General features: G+C 36.1%; 1 protein-coding gene across 4 annotated transcripts; it reads left to right on the top strand.

The window, feature by feature from the left end:
* Positions 1–88: 88 nt before the first annotated feature.
* Positions 89–24,876, top strand: LOC128205215 (uncharacterized). Of its 4 annotated transcripts, none has more exons than XM_052906717.1 (4): positions 89–442; positions 20,188–20,315; positions 20,546–20,794; positions 22,956–24,876. In XM_052906717.1, exons 3-4 carry the CDS (start codon positions 20,600–20,602, stop codon positions 23,940–23,942), a joined length of 1,182 nt encoding a protein of 393 aa, XP_052762677.1. In that variant the 5' UTR covers positions 89–442; positions 20,188–20,315; positions 20,546–20,599; the 3' UTR covers positions 23,943–24,876. The 4 variants fall into 4 exon arrangements, with proteins under 4 accessions (XP_052762677.1, XP_052762675.1, XP_052762678.1 ...); XM_052906718.1 differs by lacking the exon at positions 89–442 and adding an exon at positions 11,282–11,555; XM_052906715.1 differs by having other exon boundaries at positions 20,188–20,794.
* The last annotated feature ends 603 nt before the right edge of the window (positions 24,877–25,479 follow it).

The raw sequence follows: 25,479 nt of genomic DNA, 5'->3' as shown, positions 1-25,479 counted from the left end.
AACTCCTTCCGAAAGTTAATCCCAAAGGTAGACAACTACCACGGTAAGTCAGTAATTGAGTCGACAATTGAGCGGGAATCGATATGTCCCGGATTTGCATGGGACGGATTTCTATGGTGCTCATTTGTTTTATGATTTTGAACAATAGAGCCTATCGTAATTACAAAAAGTGAAAGCTTCTTGTTTACAGTTTATTAGTGGAGACACAATGGGTATTTATAAAAATGCAGCGATAATAACAGTAGTCATTACTATTATTTTACCAACCGTAAAATAATTGACAAAACTTTAAGTGCCGGAGTGAGATTACAACTGGAGACCATAGCGTTGAACGTTATGTATTTTGTTCTATTTTGGAAACCAATTTTGATGAAAAGCATTATCTAGATTGTGAACATAGCTGGATAACTAATTGACTTGAGGACAATTTACTTGGCTTAAAGTAAGTACATAAGTTTCATTTTAATTTTTGTTCACTTGCGCAAATATAAAGTATTGAACGCTATTAGGAATACATTATTATTTTTCTTTTTTTTGTGGTTATTTTAAGAAAATCACGCTGTAATTTTAGTTACTTGCTTTAGAATGTTTTTATTTTGTAATGTATATATAATATTGCATCCATTATGAATATCAAATCTGAATTATTAAGTTTCCAGACAACGGGCCGATTGTTCAGAACTTTATTAAAGTTAACACCATTGTTAACTGTTAAACGTGAAATATGTTTAACGAATGGGTTCATATATTTGATTAAAAAGTACAGCTGAAATGGTTGTATATATTCTGATTAAAAATACAACAGATAACAAAGCGTAAATCGTTCAGAGAAGTAAAGAGTTGCATGTTAACAACGATGACGTTTACAATGTTGTTAACTTTAACAAAGTTCTGAACACCGGGCCAATATGTTGTGGTTTTAAGCGCATCGATTTTGCGCGTATGCTTGATAAGGAATGTACATTTTTTTTCTTAAGGTTTCATATAAAAATGGCTACATAATACCTTTTCGACTATCTATTTAATACATCAAATTACGACATGTATATTTACACAAAGTCTTGGCCTGAAAAGAATACTATTATTTTTGAACATTTATCTTCGAGCGGTATCAAAAAAGAAAACATTAAATATTTTCTTTTAATAAACTTCCATGGCCTTTGTCATTTCATTCTTGACAGATCAAATCCATTTTGTACGTAGCAATAACCATTCACGATCATTCTTAAAGAACAAAATTACAATCGAGTTTTATTTCACAATAATGCAAATAGGCTCTTTTGATAGCGGGGGAATCAAAATATCATTAACGATTTCATGCTTTTATGGAAAGGCAATTTCATTTATAAAACGAATAGATTAACATCGTAGAGGTGTAAAATCATTTAAATACCATTTCATTACCCTACAGTGACAATTAATATTGTGCAACTGTCTGTGTTTACACTTAAGACACTGATCGTTGCCAAATCACCAACCATAAATTTGCCTGAATGGAAAATATACATAATTTAGAAAAAAAAAATCAAATCACTCTTCAAACAAATCCGTGAGTCATACCAGTTGTTTTGATTCGGAAATAATTTAAGGAATACTTTTACAGTCAGCTCTATTGCTTTTGGTACAAGACACAAGATACAAGAATCTTTATTTAAAGTCGGGTATGTGTTAACGTTGGTTGACGTTCAACTCCACCACAATCGGAACACATCGGCCATATCCGTCACACGATTTTATTTCGAATGAATATGGCCGAGTTGCTCCGATTGACTTCACAACACATGCTACATTCTCTGTGAGTGCAAATCGAGGAAAGAAAGCCAAAATTATCTATCTGCTTTTTATTGAGTCATAAACAACATTTGTTTTCCCACTCACCATAAGTTGATCACAATATGGGTCTGTGGAGTTCTCCGGTTAGCGCAATCGCTTCTCACCAAGGCGACCCGAAGACGATTCCCGGTCGGGGCGCATTTGAGTTTGGTAAGTGTACACCTAACCGGACCAATGGGTTTTCTCCGGAAACTCCGGTTTCCCTCACAACACAAGATCACACTCTCGCGCAACATCGTGCCAACGAAAGTGACTTTGTATAAGTTATCATAACTTTTTCACAGTCGTTGTAAAAATATATTATGGTAAAAATATGGGGGCCATGCTGGAAATCCTTATCTTGCCCACGGCGACACAAATAGTGTGCACTATTAACAAACGAGATTCAGCGAAACTGTATATTTTACTTAATTCTGTTGAAATAAGGTGAGAAAAGGCATCTACCATGACCACTCTTGTAAAAAAAGGTTCATGTCAACCCTCGCGCAGGGTGTTCTGCGAAAACTCGATAAACTCGTTTCCGTAGAAAAAACGTTCAGTTTTGATTGAACATATCTTACACTCTCGGCCATACTTTTAATTGTTCACCATTGAAATGCTCTGACTGATTCATGTACACAACCGCTTAACTCTAACCACGAAATGACTTTTATAATCATGGCTTAACCTAATCAAACGTAATAGTTGACCTAGAAGGGAATTACCACCATATTTTGAGGAAACATTTAATATTAATGGCAACTATATATACAACTCTGACATCAAAAAAATACATACGCCATTAATATTCTTACTCAAGTCACGTGCTACTTAAGTAAACTATGCTGCAATCACTGGTTTTAATATTTCATTAATTCATTGAACAAAAGCATCGATGCCCTTGTTCTTGTATTTCAATGGCGCCCGATCACCGTAAAGCTCTTGGATATATATAGTGCTGTCTTGAATGTATGCCATGAGTGCCAATGGTTTATTTCCGTAAGCACTATTAATTAAACGGTGAATTGTAGACACAATCAATTTACACACTGGCGTATAGACATGTTATCAATTAAACACTTGCTTATAGACACATAAACAAGTTATACAATGGGTTGCAGACACACTATCGAAGTTCACACTGGATTGAAGACACATCCCCATTTAACACACTGAATTGTAGACATGTTATCATTTTACACACTAGATTGTAGACACATCACCATTTTACACACTGGATTGTAGACGCATTACCATTTTACACACTGGATTGTAGGCACATCCCCATTTAACACACTAGATTGAAGACACACCCCCATTTTACACACTGGATTGTAGACACATTATCATTGTACCTGGATTGTACACACATCACCATTTTACACACTGGATTGTAGACACATCACCATTTTACACAGTGGAATGTAGACACATGACCATTTTACACTGTGGATTGTAGACACATTACCATTGTACACACTGGATTGTAGACACATTACCATTTTACACACTGGATTGTAGACACATTATCATTTTACACACTGGATTGTAGACACATTACCTTTTTACACACTGGATTGTAGACACATTATCATTTTACACACTGGCTTAAAGACACATTAACCATTTACAAATTGTCTTATAGACACATAACCAATTTACACACTGGCTTATAGACACATAACCAATTTACACACTGGCTTATAGACACATAACCAATTTACACACTGGCTTATAGACACATAACCAATTTACACACTGGCTTATAGACACATAACCACTTTACACACTGGCTTATAGACACATAACCAATTTACACACTGGCTTATAGTGACATTACCACTTTACACACTGGCTTATAGTGACATAACCAATTTACACACTGGCTTATAGACACATAACCAATTTACACACTGGCTTATAGACACATAACCACTTTACACACTGGCTTATAGACACATAACCAATTTACACACTGGCTTATAGTGACATTACCACTTTACACACTGGCTTATAGTGACATAACCAATTTACACACTGGTTTATAGACACATAACCAATTTACACACTGGCTTATAGACACATAACCACTTTACACACTGGCTTATAGACACATAACCAATTTACACACTGGCTTATAGTGACATTACCACTTTACACACTGGCTTATAGACACATAACCAATTTACACACTGGCTTATAGTGACAAAACCAATTTACACACTGGCTTATAGACACATTACCAGTTTACACACTGGCTTATAGACACATAACCAATTTACACACTGGCTTATAGACACATAACCAATTTACACACTGGCTTATATACACATTACCAATTTACACACTGGCTTATAGTGACATAATCAATTTACACACTGGCTTATAGACACATAATCAATTTACACACTGGTTTATAGACACATTACCAATTTTCACACTGGCTTATAGACACATAACCAATTTACACACTGGCTTATAGACACATTATCATTTTACACACTTGCCTATAGACACATAACCAATTTACACACTGGATTGTAGACACATCCTAAATGTACACACTGAATAGTAGACAGATTGTCTGATTATGCACTGGATTGATGACAACTTTAAAGACTGGACTGCAGACACATCATCAATTTACAGACTGGACGGGGGGACTAATTTTTAATGGCCTGTATTCCTTCCTTAAACAAGGATAACGCTTTTACCTAGTTGTATACGCGAAAATTACAATACGCGCTTTGCTCTTCTCGTATCTTATCATATTACAGTAAGTATCAAATGCTTTAATTGCTGCCTTTAAAATCGCATTAAACTACTTCTGCACATGTAAATCGGGTAAAATGTGAAGAGGGTTTCAGAATACAACCTTCATTTTTGTGATGAAATTGCTAAATTATTAAGAATATAAACTTTTCAAAAAATGGCGGGTGTTTAAAGGTCCCACTAATGCTATTGATCTAATACACACGCCCCTGCGTAGCTTTTGCATTGACAATGTCTCAGCCTATAAGGTTGTATTTTAAGTCAGTTAGATGATCTGCACCAAAGTTTTTATGATTATAATGCTACGCTCACTCTGACCATTCTTAATCATAAGGATTTTACTTCATGTCATATACTTATTACAAAGAAAAATCAATCTCCTTTCTTGTGGTATGCTTTATATGTATGTTCACGAGCAACCGTGATTGAGCATCTATGTTGACGCGCCTCGTGCATATTTATAAATTCGTACTCTAACGGTGGCATCAAAGTGACCTGTGTGAAATTTTCTTTTATCTCGTGGCCACGACTTACTACCTCATTTCCACGACTAGGTATGTCGTGACCGCGACTAGCGTTCTCATTTCCACGACTTAGTATGTCGTGGCCGCGACTAGCGTTCTCATTTCCACGACTTAGTATGTCGTGACCACGACTAACTATCTCATTTCTACGACTTAGTATGTCGTGGCCACGACTAGCGTTCTCATTTCCACGACTTAGTATGTAGTGGCCACGACTAGCGTTCTCATTTTCACGACTTAGTATGTCGAGGCCACGACTAGCGTTCTCATTTCCACGACTTAGTATGTCTTGGCCACGACTAACGGTCTCGTTCCAACGACTTAGTATGTCGTGGCCACGGCTTAGGTTCACTTTCCAACGACTTAGTATGTCTTGGCCACGACTAACGTTCTCGTTCCAACGACTAAGTATGTCGTTGCCACGAACGACTTATGTTCTCATCCCAACGACTAAGTATGTCGTGGCAACAACTTACGTTCTCGTTCCAACGACTAAGTATGTCGTTGCCACGAACGACTTACGTTTCATTCCAACGACTAAGTATGTCGTGGCCACGACTTACGTTCTCTTTCCAACGACAAAGTTTGTCGTGGCCACGACTTACGTTTTCGTTCCAACGACTTGATTATATATATTATGTGCCCAGAAACTATATCTCCTAGCTAGTATTGCATCGTAAATTTCTCATTGACAAAATGGATTTCAAATTTATTCTTTCAAATTAAGGAAATGATTGCGCTCCCCACGATCTTTTTTTCTGAATACAGCGATTGTATCATATTGTTCGCGCTGTTCTCAACTGTCTAAGGAGATAAACTTGGTTCAATGTAGGACCACAGTTGGATTATATAAATCTATAAAACGCAGGTTAATTGGCCGTTCCTGCACATGGTTATTATGTTATTGATACAAACTGCCGTAGAATAGTGGCAATTAATGTTAAGGTGACGCTGAAGTAATCAATTTACCTGTGCTTAATATGCATGCGTTCCAAGCGAATAAGACCTTTTCGTTTTAATATGATATTATTAAAATAAATAAGTTCGGTTTTTAATGCTTAAGTATATGGCTTTGAGATTAAACAAAAGTGTTGTAACAGTAAACAAAATAACTTATATTTGGATACAAGTCATAAAGTGAAAACCAGAAACGCAAAATACAGAATATAAACAAAGTTCACAGTTCCACCAAAAAAGACCATGTTAAAAAAGGTTATTGTATCATATATTTTTTGCGATATGTCAAGCATAGACTTTAGTTTAAACATATTTATGTTAACAACGATTGTGAAACAAGTTATTACAACATTATATCAATCACTCTCATTGGCCCGATTTTACGAGAGAGTGTGGTCTTCTGTTGTGGGGGAAACCGGAGAACCCGTAGAAAACCCACTTGTCTTGCTTGGTGACCGCTAACCAAACTCATATGCATGGAATAGTTGCAGTATGTCTTGTTTTGAATATGTACCAACCCCTATTTTCGGTTTATCCTACAAAAAAACAGGAAGTAAACATAGTTTTACTTCATTTTTCCTTATTTTGCAGCTGTTAAAACTTATAATTATCCTTCTATCTATGACATGACATGCACTTATTTTGACAAATTAATCTGGGTTGGTATTCAATATTGGTCATCATTGGATCTAAGAACGAAGTAGCTAATCGGATTACTTATTATAAGTAACTGACCAATAGAGTAAATGAAGTCGATGATGTATGCCCTTAGATTAGCTGCATATTAAATACCACCCCTGGCGCCGATTTCTCTAAAGATCTGAAATACTTTATACCAGGATTTTAAAACGCTAAGCTCACTATTTTTGTTCTGGTATAGTTTGTGTAGTGTTTTACATTTATTTGGACTTTAAACGGCATATGTGTATATGATAACCAGGATATTTTCTTATCTAGTAAAATCAAAATGAAGAAAGGAACTGAACTTCTTAATAAAATAAGCGACTTTTGCTTGATATGCTAAAAAACTTTCGAGAAATTGGAGCCTTATATTTCCGCTGCTGATAATTATTCCTGTTTGCATAAACTTGCTATATTTAACATATGCCAACAAAATGTGCCGAATGTACGAAATGATATGGTATAATTTTATAACATAAGGAAACACAGTTTGTTCCTTGCCTATTTTCAATTTCAATGTCGCATAAGCTTTTGTATTGTATGTGTGAGTAAGTTTATGCATACTCGCAGTCGAGCAAGGCCCATTCATACTCGCAGTCGAGCAAGGCCCATTCATACTCGCAGTCGAGCAAGACCCTTTCATACTCGCAGTCGAGCAAGGCCCATTCATACTCGCAGTCGAGCAAGGCCCATTCATACTCGCAGTCGAGCAAGGCCCATTCATACTCGCAGTCGAGCAAGGCCCATTCATACTCGCAGTCGAGCAAGGCCCATTCATACTCGCAGTCGAGCAAGGCCCATTCATACTCGCTGTCGAGCAAGGCCCATTCATACTCGCAGTCGAGCAAGGCCCATTCATACTCGCAGTCGAGCAAGGCCCATTCATACTCGCAGTCGAGCAAGGCCCATTCATTCTCGCAGTCGAGCAAGGCCCTTTCATACTCGCAGTCGAGCAAGGCCCATTCATACTCGCAATCGAGCAAGGCCCATTCATACTCGCAGTCGAGCAAGGCCCATTCATACTCGCAGTCGAGCAAGGCCCATTCATACTCGCAGTCGAGCAAGGCCCATTCATACTCGCTGTCGAGCAAGGCCCATTCATACTCGCAGTCGAGCAAGGCCCATTCATACTCGCAGTCGAGCAAGGCCCATTCATACTCGCAGTCGAGCAAGGCCCATTCATTCTCGCAGTCGAGCAAGGCCCTTTCATACTCGCAGTCGAGCAAGGCCCATTCATACTCGCAATCGAGCAAGGCCCATTCATACTCGCAGTCGAGCAAGGCCCATTCATACTCGCAGTCGAGCAAGACCCTTTCATACTCGCAGTCGAGCAAGGCCCATTCATACTCGCAGTCGAGCAAGGCCCATTCATACTCGCAGTCGAGCAAGGCCCATTCATACTCGCTGTCGAGCAAGGCCCATTCATACTCGCAGTCGAGCAAGGCCCTTTCGGCGAGTGCTCCGATAAGGTTGTTAGTCATATTAGGTTTTTGGAGCATAGTGCACAGACAGAATGTGACCATGGTTAAAGCTACCCTGTATCTTTAACGTGCACTAGTGTATAGCACTATCACATGGGACCCCCATTTAACGTCCCTCCCGGAAGACGATTAATATTAAGTTTGGTGGTGTGGCGGGGAATCAAACCTGCGACTACTTGGATTGGCAGTAGGCGTGTTACCACTAGACCACGGATTCTCCACAAATATGGATAGTACTCGTTTTGAAACTTATTTTGTATGAAAGTAACCTACAACCTCTTGAGAGAGAGGCGGACACCTTAACTTGAGAGAGAGGCGGACACCTTAACTTGAGAGAGAGGCGGACACCTTAACTTGAAATCCGTACTCCTGTCCATTTTGAGATTCTATGGGAAAGTATGGCGGTGATCGTACACTGAACGCCTTGGGTGAGAGGTCCGCCCATATCAGTGGACCACTGCCATTCATACTGACCATTTTGGAGATAGGCTTTCATTTACCTTAAAAAGTAACTTTTCTGTTTATTTAACACGCAGGAAAAGGCATTTTTATTGCACTTGTCGTTACGGCTTTGACGTAATTATGTAGTCGAAACTCCTTATGTCGAACTCTGTTATCTCGATGTTCTGGCAATGTCGAACTGTTTTCGAATGTTTTGGTTAAGTATGACTTGTTTAGTGTTTCGGTTATATCGAATGTTCTTTATCTCGAAGTATTTCCCGAGGTCTCAACAACTTCGACTTAGCGACTTTTGACTGCATGCGTTTCTAAAAAATACCTTTGACATATTGAATAGCGTTTTCAACTGTTATTTTGTATCGAGGCAAAATCCTGCAATGCAGCCACACAAAAGCAGCCACCAGTGTAAGCAAAAACAAATATAATACAGATCAATAATGAAAAATGGCAACACATGGATTAAAAATGTCAACGTTTAAAATATTCAAAAAGATATTTAACAATAATATTCTTGAGAAAATATTGAATTTAATAATTATACTAGTTTACAAGATTTAAAACCTTAAAACAACTTTGAGCTGATGCATCAAAATATGTTGAAGCAATCTACTATTTTTTTCCTTGATGTAAAGTCAAAACATTTGTTTGGGTCCGATTAATCACTTGCCAGTAGCTGCATTTCGTATCTATATAAAAAGAACACGCACTTACTTAAGTAAAAATATACTTCAAAGGCAGGTGCCGGTGGTAGTTTAAGAAATGTTTTTCATTGCGAAATCTAACTACAGAATAAAAGTACTTGAACGACATTTGACACTATGCTGTTTTGAGCAGGCACCTGGGGAATATACGCCATTTCTGTTTTATGTGTGTTCGATTGTGAATAGAAATAACGCCATTCCGGCTTTATGTGCGGTATTGCCGTTCTGCCTGCAGGCAAAGCTGTCAGGCCAACAGAAAATGAGACAGGAATTTATGGCGGACTCCGGACCGGTGGTTCAAATATTTAGGCCAATAATAATTTATTGTTAGCTTCGAGTCAGTTTCAGGAAGGGAATTAGTAATGGTCAACAAATAGTTAAGAACGCTAAGGGAGAAGAGTGATATAGCACATTTAGCACAAACACTTTCTGACATTTTGATTATTGACATAGAGGTGTGCATTATATATTTGAAGACATGCGCCCTTCAACAGGGTCCATGGTAAAGGTTTCACTACTGGCCTTTTTACTGTAGTTAACATTTTATCATGACAATTATGAAAGGATTTGTTGCACTTTGTGGAATACATGTATATACATTCACCAAGCTTACTGTAGCATTAAGGAAATTAAGATTGTAAGTATATATTTACAAAAATAAATGGTTTCAAATTGATAAGACGCAGCCGCAGAACCATCTATTTTGTGGAAGTTCATACTAACCATCTTTAAGTTCTTTAAGTGGTCTACAATTTATTGTTTAAAATTACTACTAACTGGGTCAGCCACTGTTTTATTTCTACCGCTTCACCCGATTAAATCAATATCGACTTGCTACTGATTTGCTGCAATTAATGTATTGTGAAACTTGGAAAATTATATAACTGCCTTGTTATTGGACAAAATATATTGTCGACCACTAAACAATGTTTATTTTTGGTACGGCCTTACAACACATCCTGGGAGTCTTTTCCAACCGTGGGTATTTTAATTCCTTATCATCACCGGGAGCGCAAAAGTGCGTCCTCCGACGGGGTGAGGGTTGATAAATGACGGCCAATGTACTTATAGCATAAACTCCTGATTACTCAGTATATGGTAACATTGTTTCTGCTTTTAATATTTTAATAGCCTCGAGAGTTGTTATCAAAGGTAAAGAAATTTAAGTGTTTGTGATTGCAAAACGTTGTTTAACTGAAAAATAATAGCTATGTGCTCGACACATGAATATTTTCATTAAAGCGACTATTTCACTGCAAATGTGATTTAATTTTACATTCATCGTATAAACCATCAAACCCCGTTGGCTCGAATTCGTTTGGCTCGATATCATCGTTGGCTCGAACTTGATGTAAAGGACCGATTTCTTTCTACTGAAAGTAAGCATTTCCGCTCGGCTCGAACTTCCCGGGGCTCGATGTATTTTCGCCACCGGCCGACGGGATTCAACTGTCATAGGTTTGGCTGTAAAGGCTTATAATTAACATTCGCCAAAAGTTGGTTTCTAAGGCACTGTTTTCTTGTGCGTCTTTAAGCATCAATGTGATCAAGAAACGAGTCGATATCTCCGTCTCAAAATTAACGTTTTATAAAGCTGAAACAATTTTCGTTTAAGGTCAGTGCAATGTAAAGTTGAAAATTTGGAGCAGATTGGATTTTCAGATAACACCAAAAGACGTTTTCACCTGCATTAAACGATTAACCCCACTGTGGCATACAGCGCTTAAACTAATCTTTTTCGCAATTAACCTAATGTTGATAAAATTCTATTAAGTCTTAAAGAAAAGAGTTAACTAATCCTCGCATTATACATGTAAGGCTACTGTATTGATCTACTGAATGTCGATATTCATTCTTATAGCGTTTAAACTATCAATCTCTTATATACCGCGCGACTGTATAGTGTATACCGTGTATACCGTATTCAATGTTATGGACTCCGATCGTTACGTGATTTGGAAATGTGTTTTTAAAAGGCTTGGATAGAAAACAGTTGTTTTGTACCGTGTGAATTTTAAATGCATTTAAACGGGCAGCATGCGTTGAAAATGTGGATGTTACTCCACTTTATAAACTGATAAATGGATTATTAAAAGCAAGTTTAAAAAATACATTCGGTGGATCATGGAAGTTTCTTCGTTTTATTAATGGATATTTCATACTCAAAAGTAAGTTTTAAATACATTTGGTATTATAATATCTACGTGTATATAGTCTTCCATTTATTTATCAATTTAGTACGTCCGAAATGCATTCATTTTATGTCTATATTTGTATTGGTATCAGCAGTATTTTTCTGCTAGTGATCGGGAAAATAAGTTTAGAAATGTTATTCTCATTTGCCTTTGACTTTGTATAGAAAACTTTTTAATGACTTGAAAATCCTTAACAATAATTGTATTTACCTTGACATTTGACCGTTTGAAAAAGAAAATACAAATTAAAAACGCAATAAGATAAGGACCAACGATTTGTTAAAAGAACGTATATCACCTTGTTAAACTTTAGAACATTCGAAACATGATCAAAGAAACTCTTAAGATTTAGAATAATATATTTCTAATTCTGTTGATAACATATTTCTTTCTACAATGCATTTGAAGAGTCGGAGGCCTTTATCATTGAATAGCAACCTTAGCTAAGACTTCATGAAGTGTGTTTGTTTAAGTTGAGATACTTTTTCTAAGCTGGTACTTAAACTTAATGTATGCCTTTTGAAACGTACGAACCTGTATTAAATCTTAAATCTCATATACAATTGATAACATTAAAGACATTTTGACCTACTTTGAACTTTAAAGACGTTTTTTTAACTTACATTGGCTATTGGGAAAATCTCACGTAAGTAAAATACCCATCAGTCAGTTCAAACAACATGATTTATGTTTCAAAAGAGGCTCAGGCTTACCCGACCCTAAAAAATAACGATGAAGTTGATATCAACAATTCGGTGAGAAAATACCGAGGAAGTTGAAATCAACCGTTCGGTGTGAAAATACCGAGGAAGTTTATATCAATCGTTCGGTGTGAAAATACCGAGGAAGTTTGTATCAACCGTTCGGTGTGAAAATACCGAGGAAGTTGAAATCAACCGTTCGGTGTGAAAATACCGAGGAAGTTGAAATCAACCGTTCGGTGTGAAAATACCGAGGAAGTTTATATCAACCGTTTGGTGTGAAAATACCGAGGAAGTTGAAATCAACCGTTCGGTGTGAAAAAAACGAGGAAGTTGAAATCAACCGTTCGGTGTGAAAATACCGATGCAGTTGATATCAACCGTTCGGTGTGAAAATACCGAGGAAGTTGAAAACAACCGTTCGGTGTGAAAATACCGATGCAGTAGATATCAACCGTCTGGTGTGAATATATTGATGAAATTGATATCAACTCTAATCTTACCCAAGAAAAAAGTTTAAAAGTCATACACTTGTTCAATCTTTAAAACATATTTTCCTGAATCACTCATCTTTGACATTGTTGTAAAAGTTGACCCCTTACTGCTACCCAATTAGAATGGCTGACACTTAAACGAAACGCAAAGATGACTTTTAACGTAGACACAACCCCTTTGTGGTCTTCAGTCCCTATGTTAAGTGTTTACTTGGTAAAAGTTCTAATTTGCCAAAGAGAATATACTCCCCGAGGGCTTAAGAAACCAACAACCTCTTGTAACGAGACAGACACCTATACCACTAGACCACGCCCACCTCTACATAGCCCTTTCTCATTCTGGGAGTTTAACTTGATCAAGCAAAGTGTGTACGTAGAGGATTATGTGTTTGGCGATTGTTGTTTCTGTTTCTTAGCATTAAATGATACAAAAAGTCATTTAAGTCTATTTACAGATCACTTCGCAGAAGATAACAGTATTGCAAGATCGAAGGCTCAAAGCAAAACTGCCCTATCTGATTCTATATCTGACATTACTTAAAACTATCTTGTTCCCACCCTCATATTATCCTTGAGCAATTAACACATACAACCGTATATTCCATGTATACGGTCATAATATTATTCACAGAGGAGTGTTTCTAGACATGGTTCAAACTGTAAGAGCGAAACAACTTCAAGCGCCTGTATTTTAACATCACCAATTAAAACCTTTTTGCTTTCAACAAGCGAATTGATTGGGAACTGACCGTGAGTTTAGATCCCTTTGTATGGAAAGAGAGAATTATTAATACCACATCCGTTGGTTTATTGTGTGTTTGAGCATCCTTCAATACCATTTAATATTACATTACTGCAATGAAAACTTTTTCTCCCTCTTCTCAGCGTCATTATCACTTCCAACAACGGCCCGAAACATGTATACATGTGCGCTTACTCGTCATCGTCATTGTTGCCATGGACACGTCCGGAATAGAATATTATACCATAATGAAATATATCATAATTTTTCTATTGAGTAAGACTCTGAGGAGTCGGATCTGATATTAAAAACACATTTATTGCTTTATGTGTTTACCTGTTAAGATGTTTATTTTACTAAACAAACATTTCCGATTAAGGCAGAGAAGAATGTAAATATTGTTGTTGATTGACGACACATTATTTTATCATTAACACAATACCCCCCACTGCGAATGCATAAATGGAATGAAACAAAACGTCTATTGTTGCAACGGTCGGTGTAGCTATCGGGCGTGATATATATAATACTGCTCAATTTCCTTCATCGTTTACTCGATCCACGCGACTCAGTGTATCAGATAGCAATTTTAAGTGGAAGGTCGATGATTTTTGTTATTATTTATCATCGATATCTTAATTAAGTTGATTGGTCCGTATTATACAGTTGTTTTGCCTCGATCGTGACAATGCATTATTGTTTGGATTCTGTATACCTTTCTTTCTACATAGATGCGTAGATTCTTTAACTGTCCTGTTTATTTAGCTTAATTTAAAAGTATTATTTTTTATTTGTTTGTGTTTGACTTAACTCCCGACGTATAGCAAGGAGCTTTCTTGTACTCTTAGTGTAGTATTCATCATAATCATCATCATCATAATTATCCTCCTCCTCCTCCTCCTCCTCATTATCATCTTCATCTACATTATCATCATCATCACCATCTTCCTCCTCCTCATCATCATCCCCCTCCTCCTCCTCCTCATCATCATCATCCTTATCATGAACAGAATTAAGTGTAGCAGCAGCAGCATCTACATCAGTAACAAAATCAGTGCCAGTTTAATATGAAACGAGCGAGGAACCAACAATATACACATGTATGGATAAGCTTTCAGAAAAATCTTTTGGCATATTAAAAGCTCCTCTGCAAATAAACGACATTTTCCCCGTTACACCTCATTCTACTAATTATGAAAAAACATTTTAAATTCACAAACCTTGTTTCTATTACAGTCGTAAAATGGTTTTTGAAGTGCATTTGTGAGTAATCAGTAGTTTACATTCTAATCAGTAATGTACAAAGCTTGTCGAATTGTATGCAGCTTATTTGCATAAGAGTTGATTGATTTTAAAAATATTTTTGCATGAGTTAGGGGGTCAACCTTAGACACATGAATGATGACAAAAGATGGAAATAGAGAATTATTGTTTGTTTCAGTGTAATATCGAATTATATTTTATCGAATGAGCGCAAAAAGCAATATTTTCACCATAAGCGTAGCCACAAGTGAAATATTAACCTTTGGTGTTTAGCATCTAAAAAAAGAAAACAAAATACATTTTGTAACATCGAAAATTCTAACATATACACGGGTGTGTTTAGTTAGCATAAAGCTGTGTTTTGTTGTTGTTGCTTCTATTGTTGCTGTTGCTGTTTTTTTTTCAAACGTTTGCCTTTCGTAAACTGCAGTAACATTTTTATGTTGTTAAACCATTGAATACATGCTTTAAACACCATACAGCAATAATAAATAAGTAAATGTTGCTCCAGATTATTATCCAATCAGGTTGCTAGGTTTCGAAAACAATCAAGCAACCTGATTGGTCAATAAACTAGGTCAACATTTAACTGTAAATAAATGATGTCTGTGACCCTATAATAATCAGAAAACGTGGGAGAAACAATTATGCCAAAGGAATCGATGCCAAAGCTCTGTGATGATAGATTTGATTCTTCAATTAACCCGACTTTGACGTATCAATACTAACAACTGATATTTGTTTTAAATCAACCTGACCCTATTCATATAAATACCGTAGTTCGTCATTAATGGAATAGTTACAATCTTTAAAGTTTGCTACATAATATGGACACGTATGCTTGTATTTAATTGATGTTTCGTGACGTTTTGTACTTACATTGCTGCATTTTAAAGCATTTCCAAAACTTGTTTCCTGATTTTTTTAACTTTGATATGGTGCGACAGATGCATATGAGACCAATGAATAATAATGTTTACTTTGTAAAACGGACACTCACAATTTTTTTCAGCATTTAAAGCTGCACTCTCACAGATTTAACGTTTTGACAAGTTTTTTTTTATATTTTGTCTTGGAACGAGCCAATTTTTGCGGAAATCCATGGAACCCAGTTAAATAAGACTGTTGACAAAAAATCAGATCGCAGATTTTTATATTTCAGTTCAAAAATTGATCATTTACGCATTTTTCTTAAACCGTTAAAACCTTAATTTTCGAACGGAAATATGAAAATCCACGATCTGATTTTTTGTCAGCAATTTTACATTATTGGTTTGCAGATATTTACGCAAAAATATGCTATTTCCAAGACAAAAAATAAAAAAGTTGTAAAAATGGTAAATCTGTGAGAGGGCAGCTTTAAAGATACACGTTATATGATCGTGCGCATGGAAAAAAACATTTGGCTTTTCTTTGAAAGAATAAAAAATCTAAACCTTAAAATCAATAAAGATTTTTTTTCTTGAGTACAAAAATATGTGTTTTCATTTATATTAATTATTTCCTTGGCTTGTTATATCAAGAAGTCTTTTCATTGCATTTGTTTGAATAATATTCGTCGTTTTTTTAAGTTTTAAACGGCCAATTAACGACAACATCTTTTCAAATGCTAATACAAATATAAATAAGTGCTCAGTTATTAAAGCTGCACTCTCACAGATTTACAGTTTTGACAACTTCTTTTATTTTTGTCTTGGGATAATGAGCTGAATTTTGCGTAAATATCTGAAAACTGGTGATATAAGACTGCGACCTACAATCTGATTTTTTGTCAGGAGTCTTTTATTACTGGGTCCCATGCATTTTCGCAAAAACTGGCTCGTTCCAAGACAAAAAAATAAAAAAAAGTTAATAAAAACTCAAAAATCTGTGAGAGTGCAGCTTTTATAAATATTTAAATGAGTAACAGAAAATACTCTTTTTGGCGAATTTGAATGACCTTGGGATAGAAATACCAAAAAATGGTTTAAATCTAAAGTATCTACCAGTTGCAGTTAAGTGTTTGTTTTTAAAACAAGATAAAATGAATAAATGTTATCGAAGTTTGTCGCCAATATAAAATTATTTACATCTTTAACTGGGTTTGTGATATGAACGGGAGGGCACATGTATTGTAAACATTTTCATTTCACAATGGCATCTCTTTACGCCCGTAGTAGAAATTTGAGTAGTTTTTCTTAATATCAAAAACACATATCTTGCATTTCGTATTTGAAATAAAAAGATAGACAGTAATATAACAATTGCAAAATGTTCTAAATCACATGTTAATTTAAACAAAGCCACTAATGGTCCGAGGACACTCCGTGCCAGTACAAACAGGTGTCATGATAATTAATTTACATGCACTCGTTATTTTGATTTTGTATTCTTCTTGGCAGTGTATTCTATTATTTTAAAAGTATTGAGCGTCCAAACGATATGAGTAGTAGTTTTAGTTAGTTTTAGTCAGGTGTAAAATGAAATATCTCCGACCCACGAAGAGCATTTGCTTATCAGTTAACAATATTCGTAAGATTAGTATATATGTACTATTCTATACTATGTCATCTGTTATTTCTGTGCAAGAAAAGTTGTTTTTCAAAACGAGTACAATAATACATGTATACGTTAGGGAATACACTAACAGTATAGAGCGCACTAAAATGAACATTAATCGCTTGGTCCATATTGTAGAATCCTATCATGGCCCTCGCGCTCCCACTCCTTGCCTTATTAATTGCCCCCAAAAACAAAACCGCGTTATTTGTTTGTTACATTTTCTCATCATTTTTTTTTCTTTCTAAAGAAGAACTTTGTATATAGAAAACTATTGAAATTTGAAAAAAAATAAAAGATGCAAAATTTTACATGTTACACTTCGGTGCATCTTTTTCATGAGTCTTCATAAAGAAGGAGACGCAATAATTATTTTTTTATCCAATTGCATTGACTACCTAGAGGTTTTACTATATAAAGTTCTGTACAGATCGCCTTTTTTTCTTGGGCATTTCCATAAGGGGAGGGGCGGTGTCGCGAAAAGGATTCCGTACTTAATTGTGTGTGTTTTTGCAGTTAAATAAAAGAAAAACGTTTCCTATTTGCATCTAGTGCAATGACATCATAATGACGTCATAATGACGTAACGTGATCTTAAAGCACCGTAAGACCCTGAACGAATATCAAACTGTTTTAAAAAACAAAATGGACCAGAATAGAACGTTTTAGTTAATAACAATATACCCACCCAGTGCTTGAACTGATCTTTGGGTGATCTATCACCCAGAACGCCGGGCCAGGAGCTTCCAGCGTAGGGCTGTCTGTCATAACAAGAACAATGGAGATATGCGTGCATGGAAAGTGTCAATCGCATGGTCGGTTGTCTTCATTAAAGGGACATTCTTACACAAATATTTTACAATTACAGTTGGAGACAAATACATTGTTGCAGGGCACGTTCTGTTATTAGTACAAGTTCCAAGAACGAACACATTTTGGCATGGAAGTTTCTGTAATTTGTACCAGTTCCAAGAACGAACGCATTTTGACAAGGAAGTTTCTGTTATTTGTACAAGTTCCAAGTACGAACACATTTACCGCACATGTAAGTCGTATTCATGGTGTAACATTCTCAATACAAAGACGGATACTGAGTAAGATACCATTTCCCCCAGAATTTGAAGAGCAAAACATGCACACATCTAGGAACTATATATGGCAAAAAGTGAACACACCTGTAACTGGCAACTAAATTTTACTTAATAAGCCTCATCACCTGATTCGATACGGAACTAACAAAATCTATTTTAAATATACTAACTATTAAGTAATATATAACACACAAAATGGGTTGCAGCAGAAACAGTGATGTATCATATCTTTTTCATATTTCTGTTAGTAAACATATCAGAGCCAAATCAACCACGAAATTAAAAAAAAAAACAGTTTTCAAAAGCGATCTTTTGGATAAAAAGAACGCTTAGTTAAGGTAATTCAATGTTCAACGGTTCAAATTACATTCTTGGCTGCACTATGATGAGGTAGATATATATATATATATATATATATATATATATATATATATATATATATATATATATATATATATATATATATATATATATATATATATGTATAAAAAGGCTGTTTCAAACGATTGATGTGAGTCCTGAATATGCGTTAAAATGCATTTTCAGCAACGTGATTAAAAAAAACTGCGCAACCGTGACCCCTCCCGGAACCACCCCGCCTCCCTTATGAAAAATACCTCCCAACTCTCTGATGTTTATAAAAAAAAAACACCATCCTCTTTCATAAAATAATCTCACACGAAGCAGTAATTAAATAAAATCTTGGTTGTGCAAAAGACATACGTTTGGAACAAATGTAGACCATTTACCGTTAAATCGAGTTGTTCAACAAAATCATCTATTCTTCATAGATTATATATGCTTTTTAGCGAAATGATTAAAAATTAGTTCTTAAGCGAAAATTCTGACTATGTCCCTTTAATTTATTGACGAAGTTTTGTCCAAGTATTGTGTTACCCAGCCGTTAAGGTTGATTTCCATTCGATAGAGAATTCAGTAATTATGAAACTTTAACCCAAAATCAATTAAAAGGGACTTTATATACACTGAACATAATTATAATTACCTGTGCAAGATTTTAATCTAGACGAAATCTTGGAGTGTGAACTTGGTTATACAAACAACATTAAAAAAAAGCAAAAAACTTAATTTTATAACCAAACAAGAACCGAATGAGTTCATTTTGCTTATCATATACAAGATTTTCTGAATGTATTCGAAGGGAAACAATATAGGTTTACACTTTATCGATGTTTCATTTATTTAGATTTTAATGAATTAGTTGACTATAATGATGATATAAGAAACGTGGTTTATGAAGTAAAAAAATAGGCTTTAATGTTTATAGGGTTTTCAATTACTACTAGTAACAACGGTGTCACAAATTTCCCAGCGCCCCCCCCCCCCACACACACACCCCTCTCCTAGATATCGCTTATCTTTCATTTATCTGTACACAAAACATCTGTGCTTTTTGTTTTGATAATTTAAGTTAAATGGCAAATGAGTTTAACATAATAATACCTTATTTGATATATAATGTAACATTAACATCGATAACAAAGGCAACTGTGATCTAACATGGAATTAACGAGTTGTCCATGTGTTGGGAATATATTGACACTTGTACTAGTCGGGACTGACCTAATAATGCTCCGAAAACCTAAAATGAATAACAATCTTATACTCGCACTCTCCGAATGGGCCGAATGGGGTTAAATAAGCTTACACCCCACCCTCGGGACGGAAATCCACTCTCAACTGAACGGTCTTGTATGGCATTGATTAAATCAAAATAGTTGTTTTCTATAGTATATTCGTATTTTTCTATTCCAGGTGATACATACATCGTTCCCTTCTCCGGCCGAGCCATGAAATATGTAGAACAGTTGGCGGAATAAAGCAATATCACGGAAATGAAACAACGGATGTAACAGATAACGCCATCTTTATAAGACTATTCGGTATGACCCAGGTTTAAATCTAGTCAACGTACTATCATTAATTGAACGGTATTGGCACGAACGACTTCTGCCATAAACAAAGATACGCGTTTTTATTGTGAAGGCTGGATTATATAAAAAGTGACACTTATTCTGAGTTAAAATACATAGAAAGTGGCTAATCACGATACCCATTCCCCATTTCTCACCGCCGTCAAAGTTCCTTGCTATCGTCGATTCTCCACCCTTAGGCCAACCACCCACCACCATCAACACGCTACCCTCGGTGCCTCCCACCGCCCGTCATGCTCAAATACACAACGGCCGTCACTAATGAGGATGGATTAGCATCGCCACATCACCCGGAGCTAGAATTCAGGCGGCGGACGATCGAGGTGTCTGCCGGAAGTAAGGGCGCATCAAAGATGGCCATCAAACGGCGAAGCGGCGTCAAGAAACTTCTGGCGCGTGAACAAAGGGATGCGACCTACAAGCAACAGGTATATCAACGAAAATGTATAACAAACCAATCTTTAAGTAACGTTATACCTATTGCAATAATATTGCTGTTAATTGTTCTTATAGTATGCATCTGCAATCAAGTTTCTTCTTTGCTGTATAGTTTCATTTTGATGGGTTTAAAGATAACCGTAAATATTTAAAGCACTGAGATAAAAGCTGAAATTAAAACGAAAATCTAAACTTATTTAGCGATACTATTGCTGTTATTTGATCTTGTTGTATGTATCTGCAGTCAAATTCATAGCTTCTTAACAACGTTGTTGTATATTTTCCTTTTAATGGGTTTAAAGATAACCGTACATATTTAAAGCATTCAAACACAATCTTAATTTCAAACGAAAATTTAAATCTTATTTAGCGATACTATTGCTGTTAATTGTTTTTGTTTCTTCAGTCAAGTTCATGATTTCTTAACACTAATTGTTTCATTGCTTCACATTTTCATTTTGTTGAGTTTAAAGATAACACTTACAAATTTAAGCCCTCAGATAATTGCATAATTTCCAACGATAATTTCAACACATTTAGCGAAGCTATAAACAAACCTAATCTTTAGGGTTTATAGTTTACGGATTAACAGATTATAGATTAAAACAAATTATATCGCAAACTAATATCAGTCTATGCTTTTAATAAGTAAAAAAAAATAGACACGTATTATGTGACATGAAGTTATAAAAATAAATTCCCCGTTTATGTTATGTTCCCGCAACTATATTGATCAGGGATCAACAGCGCTGCCGGTGCCCCCTCTAAGATCGTTAAAGTTTATATTAATTTCAATATAAAACAAATACGCCCAAAATGCACCACTTCGGACCTGAAATTTTAATTTATTATACATCCATTATAAATCCACAAGCAATACGTATCGCAAAATACGGTAAATCGTATTCAACTCCAAGGCAATACAGCCGTATTCCGCTCTTGTGACGTCACGTCATAACAAGTGTCGTTGGGCGATGTTAAAATGGCGTCATAAAACAAAAACAAAAATGCGTCGTTAAAATGACATTTATTATGCAAACATGTGGCTTTTAAGTGATCAAACCAGTAATGTATATAATAAAAGGGCTAGCGCCTCGTGAAATCCGATTCTGCAACAATCCCCTCGAGTCGAATACAACCTCCCGGATCAAAACGCAGTACTAATAACCCTATTTTATTTATTTCTTGATATTCCCCACCACCTCCCCCGCACCCCTCCTACCAACATTTTAAACCAAATAATTTTTGGAGCGAGGGGCGCAAGTCAAAAGGTAACGCCACTAAGTCACGCACCCTCTGACGTCAATTTCTAGATTCGCCCCTTAGCATGGAATACAAATTAAGTATCCAACCTTGACCATGTTTGAATTTGAGCACATATCTGCTTTTGCAAACGAGCCTGGATGCTCTAACCGTTTACGCGAAAACCGTGTCTAAAAGTAGCATGTGCTTTTCGTGATATCCAACTGTTTATTCCACTTTTATAACAAACAATAATAAAACATGACTCATCTTAGTGCGGTTAACCATGAAACATATGATGTTTATTAATGGGTTTCGGATGAGCGAGTACTTGAGCTATACTTAAATGGTAAAATAGTATCTTACACACTCAAGAATGGTCGCTTCTTATTGCGAAACTTCAATTCGAAATGTTTTTTTAACATTGGCGGTTATTGTCACACAAAATACTAACAACACAAAACAAGCTATCGACACAGATAGGAGTGATACGATTATAAATACGATGTTTATTTCTCAAAACATTTGATCTTGCTTCTAATGATAAAACCGGGTCAAAGGCAATTTGGTTTATGCCAAACGAAGATCAGATTAAACTTTGTTATTGAATAAAATGGTTAAGCTTTCAGGATAACATGATTGAGTTTGTAAGTTCGTACTATACGATCTATAAAATGATTTACCAATCAAATACATATAAATACGTAAATATATAATTATTATATAGGAATTTCGAAAAATGTGAATATTGGATATTTATACTTAAGAGTATTGTTCTAACACTGACCGATTAACGATTAACGAAACACTGAACAGTTATGACGGACCAATGTTTTAAGATTGTCTAAACTATTTATATCTGAGTAAAATTAACAGATATCTAAATGTTTGCTGTTTTCAATATTCCAGGAGGGGCAGCAGCATCTCCCGCCCATTGGGACCCCGAACTCACCCCAACTCCCGGCGCCCGCCTCCACCCCTCTCGACCGGAAAGAGAACTACCCCTTCACCGGTCTCAAGCGGAAGGAGATACGTACGCCGTACGTGTCTCACATTCACCGCGTGTCGGACGTCGCGACCCCATACGTCCTGCACACACAGATAACGAACATTGACCAAGGCGTGACGTTAAACCGCGAGCACTCGAAACTGTCGAAATATTCCGGTAACGTGTTGGAGTATAAACATGAACCGGATATGCGTAACGAGCGTACGTACTCGAGTATGCAAAAGCTGCCGACCAACCCCTCCCCAACACATGACGCCAAAAGACCCAGAGGCCGTCATGGACGGAAAAGCAATAGTTTTAACGAACATGACCTTAACCGCGGCGAAGAATTAAAGGAACTCACGATTCATAGCAATCAGATGGGGTTATATAAACGTGCGGATCGAAAGCAACGAGCCGAGCTTGGCAGAGGCAAGGCGGATGAGTCGTTTTCGATAAGGAAGAAAATTGAACAGTTCCGAAGATGGCATGAGGAGCAATACAGGGAAAAAATAAAGAAACTGAAACAGGAAGTCGATCATCAATTCGAGGCTGAGCATAAAATGATGAACCGACAGGTCGGCGCTGTTCGAGAAACGCCGACATCCAAGGAAATGTCTATAACTATAGACGATAAAGTTCCTTCGGAGATATCGCATGAGAAAATGGATGAGGAAAAATTGACTCCTAACCTTTCATCAAACAACGAGGCTTCGAAGCCTCGTTCTGAATCTGCGCGAACGTGGCGCACGTGGAGAAACGTAAACGACTCGTACGCGTACAATGACGTCAAGAAATATATAGAGGAAAACGAACTTATGGATGATGAGAAATCAGTCTGGATTAAGAAATGGGTTCTCGAAGTAAATAAAGCTATGAAAGACATACACCATGAAACGGTATTGTGATAGCTTAAACCTGTCCGCGTAATACGCTGGAATTATCATATACATGCTAGTGCACATGTATACATTTTGTTCAGTTTATACTCCTGTTTTGAAAGCTGTGCTTTACTTCCGCGCTGAAGATGTTAAATTTTCAAACACAATCATATTGCTTCAGCTTATCAACCCGTTTCTATGGAAACCTTTGCACTAGTTGGAAACATACCAATCACCATGGCAACAAACGTTACAAAGCGCTTGCCAAGTAGTCTTAATGCTGATAGTCGTGGTAAAACTGTTTTGGACGAATGCAAAGGTACCGTTAAGACTGTTGAGTTCTATGTGTGCTACAGTTTCCATGGTAACAGTAGTTGTTGGGATAAACGCTTCGGTTGTCATGGAAATTAAGCGTCCTGAGTAGACATTCTGGTCTCTATAGAAACGATATTTTCATCAGCAACGACAATGTCCGAATTTTTTGAAAGTGTAAGATTTCGAACGAATAATTTTAGGAAAGGTTTCTATGTGTGAAGCATTCCTAAATTATACTCAGACAAGCTGTTTGGTGTGATTCCTAACTAAAATATGGATTTACGTACACAAGTGCCGCTTTGTTTGGAGTTATTTCACTTGAAGTGACGGTGTTAAACACATCTGTGATATGATCAGTATATTTATTATATTTGTAATCTATTTATAGTTGTTTAATTAAAATGTGCTCAGTATTAATTAGAATGGACAAGCAACAACAGCAATGCTTTGAATTATATAATTCGATGGTGTTTTAATAAAATATATTACTTTTTCTAGATATAAATCTGAATAATATTCTAAATATTTTGATATACATTCAATCGCATATATTGTTTATTTTTGTTCAGATAATTATTTTGTGCCAAAAAATGTTTTGTTTTAGTACCAGTATTTATAAGTAGAAAATGAAACTTGAACATATGAATGTGTTTTTATTTTTCAAATTGATAATTTATAAAATAAAACAAAGATACTGTCTAGTATGTCAACTTTCACCGAAGCTTAAGTCTTATGTACACATGCAACGTACTGTATAAGAGAGGTTATGAAAAGTTACGTGTCCTTGTACAGTCGAACCCCGTTGGCACGAACTCGCTTGGCTCGATTTCCCCGTTGGCTCGAACTGAATGCAAAGGAACGATTTTTATAAACTGAATGTTAACATTCCCGCTTCGCTCGAAATTTCCGAGGCTCGAGGTATTTTCGACAGTCCCTGGTAGTTCGAGCGAACGGGGTTCGACTGTATACTGTTCTCACAAAACTTTCTTATCAATGAACTGACCGCGAGTCTTGCTCATCCCGTATAAAATATACCTATCTGAAAAGTTAATGTTTTTTTTTTAAATGCAAGTAAAAATCAAATGTTTAAATCATAATTAGTTAAGACCAGAGAAATGAAACCATATTAAATAGTCAGAGCTGTGGGACCACTCTAGATGTCTTTCATCGCAGACCTCACGGCATTTTTTAGGCAAAATTGCTCCTTTGGCGAATATCCCATCAACCGGTAGGGGCAAAACTCCCTTTT

The sequence above is a fragment of the Mya arenaria genome, chromosome 10, assembly GCF_026914265.1.
Source record: "Mya arenaria isolate MELC-2E11 chromosome 10, ASM2691426v1".
NCBI lineage: Eukaryota > Metazoa > Mollusca > Bivalvia > Myida > Myidae > Mya > Mya arenaria.
This window is presented reverse-complemented; position numbering and strand designations above follow the sequence as displayed.

Excerpts from the sequence above, each read along its gene's own strand:
- LOC128205215 (XM_052906717.1), top strand. The coding sequence starts at position 20,600 with ATGCTCAAATACACAACGGCCGTCACTAATGAGGATGGATTAGCATCG. Across the intron at positions 20,795-22,955 it reads ATGCGACCTACAAGCAACAG|GAGGGGCAGCAGCATCTCCC; the intron begins GTATATCAACGA and ends TCAATATTCCAG.